The sequence below is a fragment of the Trachymyrmex septentrionalis genome, unplaced genomic scaffold, assembly GCF_001594115.1.
Source record: "Trachymyrmex septentrionalis isolate Tsep2-gDNA-1 unplaced genomic scaffold, Tsep1.0 scaffold161, whole genome shotgun sequence".
NCBI lineage: Eukaryota > Metazoa > Arthropoda > Insecta > Hymenoptera > Formicidae > Trachymyrmex > Trachymyrmex septentrionalis.
In genome coordinates this window covers 37,683-46,183 of record NW_017304770.1, presented here as the reverse complement: position 1 = coordinate 46,183, position 8,501 = coordinate 37,683, and the positions used below count along the sequence as shown (strand labels likewise).

Sequence of the window (8,501 nt, the reverse complement as noted above, 5' to 3'; positions counted from 1 at the left end):
TAAGTGTTGTTCGTTAAATTAATAGTAATCAGAAAGAAATGCGATATCATTAAACAGATTGATGTGGTAATCAAACATCGAGCAGTGGCATAGCTTTTTTGTGATGTTCAATAAATAAATTTTTCATAAGTAAATTTTTTGACAGTAATAGTAGTAGTAACAGGGGGAATGAAGACATATCAGTCCCTGACTGTCCCTGACTGAGTGTCTGAATCTAGTCGAAAAGTCATCTAGATATAAAGAATTCCTTTGTGACTCTCGCTAATTGTAAGTCAGCACAGATTACGAAATTTTTCGAAAAATATAGGATACGGGGTTTGAACTCGCGACCTTTCACTTACGAATCCGTCGCTCTTACACAGAACTACACGATATCGAAATACGATATTTTGATAAATTTTACTACAATTTTTTATAATGTAACACGACATTGAATTTTGATCATGTTTTCGGAACTCTAATTAAAGAAAATACGAAATAATCAACTCCACTTTACGTTTATTCTTTTATTGTATTTATATATGTTTTTATTACTATTTTATTCTTTAATAATGTAAATTCTTCTATTTATAGGCTCCAGCAACAACTTGATTAGCGGCGTACAGGAAAATTTCTCGAGCATATTAAATGTAAACACGCAAAATTCGTCGTATTGCGTATCGCCGATTTCGCACTCACCGAATTCTCTGGGTCTGTCACCACACTGGGGCCTCACTCATCATTACGTTTCGTCACTGTGTCCGTATCCCTATTCTCATATAAATCATCTGCTGACGACACAACACATGCTACACAACAATATAATGGGAACTTCTCACGGGCCCCATGGATTATCGAACCACGTGATGCCTCCCGGTCCTCCCGGTATTGGAACATTTCACCATAACAATGTACCGACCAACTTTTCCGGTATCCACGGTCTGAACGCCAATTCGTTGATAGATAGCAAAGATGGTGGCAGTGGTGAGTAATACCTCCCGAATGTATTTTACACGAAATTTTACACGCTACTTTTGTTATTTAACTTTTTTATTATTATGCTTTTTCTGTTATTTTCATAACAGAAGTATAAAAACTTTTGTAAACGATAAAAAATGTTTAATGCATAACATTATTTGATCTGAAAGCTGAAGTGAGAGAAAATTACCGAAGTATACATGTAAAAATATGTTTCAAAAGTTTTATCTTAAATCTGAAAATATTTTGCTACAGAAAAATAAACTAGGAAGTATAGTGTACTTTAATATAATTAGAGAGAGAGTATTGTAGATTTTTTCTGATGTTATTTTCGTATTAAACGTTCTATATGTATATAAGATACATCGAAATTGGTTTAATGTTTCTTATGTAATGAATTTATTTGCAGCTTATTCTTCGCTAAGTAGCGTTTCTAGTTCTTTATCTAGTCCTGCCATTAGTCCTCGTAACATCTCACCAGTCAATCCTACGGATACTAATACTAATTTAGGTAAGTCAAATGTTTCAAGAAGTCAACAATCTGGCTGTTGTTAATGATCAGGCTATTTACAAGTTCAAAAATAAATGTTTGTTTTTCTTTCAGCGGATCTATCTAGCATGTTGTCCGATTTACCGGTTACTGATCGACGTGCACCTGGTTGTGAAAAGAAATCGCTCGAGATGGCTGCGCAGCAGAATCTCACGCCCTTCGATTATGAGCAGAAGAAACTGTTGGCTACAAAGGCAATGCAGAATAAATCAAGCACCAACGATTTCCGCGTACCAACGTCTGCTTGGTCTGGTTATGGTCTTAGCCAGAGTATTCCGCCAATAACTACGAGTGACTTAAGTAAGGTAGGGTAGTTTTATAGATTGATATCTTAAAAAGTATTAACATTTCTTTTAAATATTTGAATCGAGTAGCTATTCCTTTGACAATAAACATTTAATAAAATCTTGAAATCTTTCTTAGCGACTTAATAGTCATTAAACATTAAGACTGACAATAAAATTTTTTGAATGCAGGAGCTGACGTCACATCCTTCAGATTTATGGAAAGAACCGACTACGCCGGTGGTGTTCAGTACCGAGATGGATTTCGGTAGTATTATCTCGAGTAAGGACCGCGTTGGACAGATCGGGATGGCCTCAAATTATATGGATCATACGCCGACTTCCCATTTGAATAAAATTACATCGTCCCATCGTTTCAATGATCTGGGCAGTATGTTGACCAGTATCGGCTTGGAGAAATATATACGTGAGTATATATAATCAAGTTACAATCTTTTCTAGTAATTGCACGCCTTATTCTATTGAGTGCTATTGCTTTGCTTTTATTCTATTTTCTGCTTTTGCTTGAAAAAAATCGAAACGTAGCATCGTTTTCTTTTTCTTTCTTTTCATTCGCTAGGCCTGTTCACGTCTCACGAGGTGGACATGGCCACGTTTCCTTCCTTGACAGAGAAGGACCTTTGTGAAATTGGAATTACCGCTTGGGGTGCAAGGCGCAAAATAATGCTATTAATATCTGGTACGTAATACTTTACATGCAGGGCAGCTCAACTAACTTCGAGCAGTCCAATTAAATGGATTTTCATAATCTAACAGCCAAACAAAGATTTTGAGGAAACTGATCTTTGCATTTTGTGTCAATTATTACTACTATTACTACTATGGGATTGTCAAAATCTCTGTAATTCTATAAAACTCTTTCTCTCTCGAAATCTCTGTGAAACTATTTAACTATTTAACTAACCAAATAGCTATTTGATTAACCAAATACTTGCATGTGATGATTTAAAATTATCTAGGTATATAGAATTAATGAGAAAAAAATAACGCATAAGATTATTTTTGCACCCGAAAACTGAACCTACCCTATTTTCTTTTTGTACTCAAAATTAATTTTCTATTAACCATGATTTTCTATTAACTTGTTTCTTTCAGAAATGAACAAACGAACTAGTCCGTTCTCTGGAAGTGCTGCGCCCGGCGCTGAACGGAAGGCATCCTCGTCGTCGGCGTCAACGTCGTCGATTGGCAAATGTAATTTGGACACTAAATGGTAAAAGAAAAATGATCGCGTGTATGTTATCCGTTCCGAACGCAATGGCGTGTTAGCACTATCAAGGCCCGATTTCAAAGATTCGTTGCATACACCGATTATAATTATGGAAACAGATATACATACGTACTTAATAATGTTGATCGCGTGCGTAATTGTGGGGACCATTACGCCGTTATATCGGTCGTTCGGACGGAACAAACGTGAATTTACGGAAAACTAAAAAGGGCTATGTCGGCTATTCAGCTCGCGTGAGAATTCGACAGATGCGGTACGAATAGCCAAATAGTTTGCATGTTGATGATTTGAAGTTACTTAAGTATCAGGAGAAAGTTATTTTTGCCGAGAACTGGCTGTATTATTTTTTTTCCTCATTTTTTTTCGCTGTTCTCGGCGCGCGGCCGAAAGGTGCCTTAGGATTTAGGGTAGTCGTTATTATTTTCGCAGTCTTTGTTCGTTAGCTAAGATGGACATTCGCGTCGCTATCGTTCCGTTCTTGTTAATAAATTTTTCTACATGAGTATCAACGATATAATCGATTTCAATTAATAAAACAAACAAAACGCGTCAGTTGCGTGGCGAGAAAAAAAAATCATGTGAAATTATATTTAAAACTTTTGCGAAACGTCGACGCGGGTATCCTCTTTATTATATCGTGGTTCGCTTGATGACCGGATGATCAGTACGTGTGAGTGAATGTGCGTATGTGTGCATGAAATATCGGGCATAAATGTTTCGAGTACAATTTAAAAAAAAAAGAAAAAATCAAAAAGGAGTTTACATCAGCTATTAGAAATTTATAAAATAAAATGCGATGGGCGAGGGATGTCCCGTGTGTTCAGCGGCCTTTCGTCCTAGCAAAAATTTACATATATTTAATTCAGACTAAGCTCGAATGCAACCGCGGATCGACCAAAACTGTATTCTTAATTGAAATTATTTCTTAATTCTTAAGCAATTCGATGCTAATCAATGATTCAACGTCGCGCGACAACTAAATGCAGTTGCGATAGATCTTGCACGAGGTTGCGATCTCGAGTTTTACAAAGTAAGTATAAGTTGCAAAGTATTTATTAATTATTTCGCGAAAGACGCTGGACGCACGTCAAACAATAGACCGCAAGAACTTTTCGTATAAAGCATGTGTTAAAGACAGAATGGTGTAAAACGAATTCTATAGCGCAAATATATATTCCATGTATCACTCTCCGCGTAACCGATACTTTTCGAGGAGCCAGTCGAGTATGAATATCAAATTATAATTCGCGACGACGATCGTCGTATGAATTATAGAATAGGATCTTTGTTAAATTAATTCTAAACTTGGCAGAGTCAAAGAAACGAGTTCGAAATTGTATTATAGCGAAAAATATAAAAAAATTATATATATGTAAAAGCTATATATATAAAAAAATTCATAAATTTACAAAATGATATTCAGATATAAAAGTATTATTTTAATATAATGCAATTTTTTTCTAAGATTTATTTATGACATAAGAATACGATTGTGATAATTTGGACGACATATGCAAATATGATTTATACAGAGTCTGCGCATTTAAAAAACGATATATTGCCAAGTTTAGATTCTTCCGATTATCCTCGCACGCAGAGAGCTCCATTGGTCGCAGTCGATTTCGCAAAACGATTGTTTTATAGACATAGATATATTTCGTTCTCGGTAATAATTTATTCGAATTTTTAAACGTTATTTTTGTTAATTTTTTTTTGGAACAAAGGAATGAAAGCGTTAGGTAAATTAGTTCTTGAGTTACGCGCATTATTATTCAAATATCAATGTAACGTATTATACATATCGAATTAAAATCGAAGAATACGATTATTACTTATTTTCTAAAGAGGAAAGAAAATCGGTTCTCTTGTGAAATCCTTGAATCGCGCGTTCATATAAATCCACAATCGTCCAAAATAGTCCCGAGAATCGTCAGATTTTTGTGTGAGAGAAGAGTGAAAATAAAGAGGGCCGAACCGCGCGATCAAGTGGATCGAACATGCCTAACGAAAGATTTTACTGCGAAGAGTTCTTGACTAAGTCTTTTGCGAAATCTTTTTAAGCGTAAATTATTTGTGCGCTCGCGAGATAGATCGGAACATTAAGAGGAGGAATAAGTTAATGAAAGTAACAAAACGGACAATTCAACCAAGCAATTCAATATATTATATCCACGTATTTGCGAAATTTCTTATATTTCGTAAATCTGGTTCTATTGTCCGTTTTATTTTTTTCGCTCAATAGTGATAATAACGATGATCTAAAACAGAAAGTTCCCAAGATTCTCTAGGACGATCATGTTATCGGATCGTCACATGGGTTGTACGATAACAATTGCAAAAACAATTAGATAAAGATGATATGCCGCGAAAACTGATTAACTATATATAAAATGATACACATAATAATAATCTATAGATCTATAGATTTTGACAATTTTACTGTTTAAAAGAATAACTCTTGAACTTTAGTTCCAATATCTATAGAAATTTTGTGTGTAAAGTTAATTACTTTAGCAGAAAAAGTCTAAAATTTTTAGTAGCAGAATTCTAAAACAACATTTCATTAAAAATTATGAAATGCTGTATTTTGTTAAGACATCATCAATATAGTTATTATTATATTAGTGACGGCATAATTTTTAAAGAATTTCATTCATGTTCAAATCTCATTGATAACGACAATTAACATAATCTTAACTTCAGAAAAATTTGAAAGACATTTAGAAAGACTTTAAGGATAAGATGAATTTTTTTCATTTGAAAAAATTAGGACCTATTTGAGTATGAATTTCTACAAGGTTCTTTAAGTTTTTATATTGTCTAAATGCTGCATGTCTCCTTAATCTAATTGTGCTTGCAATTATGCCTCTTTAGGGACTACGTTTCCATAAGAGGCAAAAGATATTTTTTTTTTGTGGCAGCGATGATCGTTATCCACAAAAACAATTCTGATTAGCAGAGTTTCAAAACGATATTTGCCAAGAAAAATAAACAAATGTAAGCATGAAGTGTGCACGACTGACCGCATATCATATGTAATATATCCATTGTCGCTGCGGATAAAATCTACACGTACGTATAATCGTGAATATATCAACGAAGCAGCATAAACGTCTTCGCGTTCAAAAAGCATTTGTTCGAAAATCGTTGGCACTTCGTCTCTTACACAGGGTATCTCGTAAGCTAGGAACTTAAACAAGGGTAAAGTACGAAGAAAAGAAAGTTCAATTTATTTTGAAAATAAGAAAAATTTAGAAAAACAGCGTTATGATTTCGAGAAAATATTTCTAGTTTCAATTTTTTTCCAATGTACATATCAATATCTATATTGATTTTCGAAAATATGCGACCACGGAATTCGAGATGGAAACACCCTGCATACTATACGGCAAGATCGTTATATTCCTTTGCCGATCGATAATCGACGGTTTCTTTGCCTAGTCCTGAGAAGAAATCTGTCAATGTTCCTACGTGAATACGCACTGATCCCGTGCAAGGTTTAGCGTATACGGGTAATATAGGTATAGTCGCGGAAATTAGCGTTTAAAAGAGAGGGAAATACGCATGCGAGGAGAAGAACGACGACAACGATGACAAACATAAGAGTTTCTAATTAGCGTTCTCGAGCGTTTCGGTTAACGAGAATCGATTTACGTCGGGAAGAGAGAAGATAATATACATCTTCGAACTGTAAAATCAGTTTTTCACTATCACTTTTCTCTAGTCCCTACTCACTTGACATTTTTTGCATCCAGCAAATAACATGACATACTTCTCTCTCCTTTTCTCTTGAAAAAGAAAAGAAAAACGAAGATAAGATCAGTCTAGAATCAGGCATTGCGTATAATCAATTGCGCTCGACCTCGCTTGCGAAACTTACGCGACTTGGAGTCCGTTGCGTTTACGAGAATGCGCCGTAAATCTTCGAAATTGCGTATCGCAGGTATATTTTTTAACTGCGTCAGAAATGAAGCAGAGAAAATATTATGAAGCATTTATATTATTTCATTATAGCAAACTGTGGACTTAATCTTTCCTATCTAACTTATTCAGTTTTAGATAGTTTAAAACGATTTATATAAATCGTAAAAATGGATTAAGCTTAATAATTTGTAGGATTAACTTCAAATACGACTCAGTATTTAAGAATCTTATGCAAATTATAGATTAATCCAATTTAGTTTCCAATGTCTTTAGTGACTTTAATTTTCTTGCTTTTTAAATTTCCGTGAAAAATAATAGATGGATTTAAAAAAAAAGAAAAAAAAATAAGACTTCTGAGAAGAATCTCGAGAAAATTTAAAGTCCACAGGTATCGTTGCATAACAATTTTTTTTGTTTTAACGATAAATTTGCAATTACTTATAAAATTCGAAGGCATTCTTCTATTAGAGTGGGTTTAGCGATTTAATCTACTTTTTAAAAGCTTCAGAAAATTCAAGTTGTGAAAATTTAAATTTAAAAATGCTACATCTCATTTAATTTCATTCTATATCTCAAATTAAAATTAAGTCAGTTAATTAAATTTGTTGAAATTAGATCTAGTTTTATTCCAACTGATTATAATATCGATTGAATTTCCTCAGCTTTATTAATTTCCTCAAGTCTTTAAAAAGTGAAACCTTGTCTAAGATGTGATATCAATCTTAATTCAATAGCTATAATAGCACCATGCTCAAATCGTTTCCATCATGTATCAATAAGTATAAATACGTCGCACTATTATATTCTCTCTTTCACACTCAAAATATCAGGAAATTATATTTTTTCGCTTTAGCGATGCGGACGCAAAATCGCAAACCCCTCAGTACAGAAAAGACACTCTCTTAGGATATTTTAGGATTGTCACTAAAGGAATACGGAAAATAATCGAGGAGTTCGCCCGAGGAAAGAACATAGAAAGGATAAATAGCGGCAACTTTAAGAATAAAGTGGATGTTTCCACGTTCGAAATTTAAATTAAAAAAGAATGTGCGCGCGATGCACACACAATGTGGAAAAGGCGGAAGATGGAACATAATAGAATGCAAAATGACATAAATAGAATGCAAAATATAGAATAGCAATTGTAATTTAAATACGTCGCGCTTCTCATGCACCTTATTATTTTTCGGGTGAACTCTGTTTCCGTCGCAATTAGAAAGTAAAATTAATGTTAGAGTGAGGCGCAAATGTGTAAACGCGCGGATACCTCAGGAAACAACAGCTCAATCTTTCGAGAAGGGATTTCTTACAAAACAATGAAAAAGAAACCGCGCTATATATAATTGTACTATAAATCATACATTCCAAGGAAAAATGATGAGAGTTCGGATTCAAATGAAATTTGTAGTGTCGTAGGAGAGGCGAATGGAAAGTGTTAATTTATGTGTATGTGTTTCGCGTTTTTTTTTTCTTTCTGTGCTATAATGTTTATAATATTGTTTCTTGTGTAATAAATCCGGGGACGTGCCCGCCC

General features: G+C 34.1%; 1 protein-coding gene across 3 annotated transcripts in view; it reads left to right on the top strand.

Annotated features, from left to right (window-relative positions):
* Window positions 1-4,364, top strand: part of LOC108746257 (protein bicaudal C homolog 1-B) — a 36,426-nt gene extending 32,062 nt beyond the window's left edge. For 2 of the 3 annotated variants that reach the window (XM_018482904.1, XM_018482907.1), the window contains 6 exons: window positions 574-963; window positions 1,367-1,468; window positions 1,562-1,812; window positions 1,984-2,218; window positions 2,372-2,491; window positions 2,908-4,364. In XM_018482904.1, the coding sequence (XP_018338406.1) occupies window positions 574-963; window positions 1,367-1,468; window positions 1,562-1,812; window positions 1,984-2,218; window positions 2,372-2,491; window positions 2,908-3,029 (1,220 nt within the window). In that variant the 3' untranslated portion in view covers window positions 3,030-4,364. The remainder of the gene's footprint in view (window positions 1-573; window positions 964-1,366; window positions 1,469-1,561; window positions 1,813-1,983; window positions 2,219-2,371; window positions 2,492-2,907) is intronic. The other variant, XM_018482905.1, reaches the window with a different exon arrangement.
* Window positions 4,365-8,501: the final 4,137 nt, after the last annotated feature.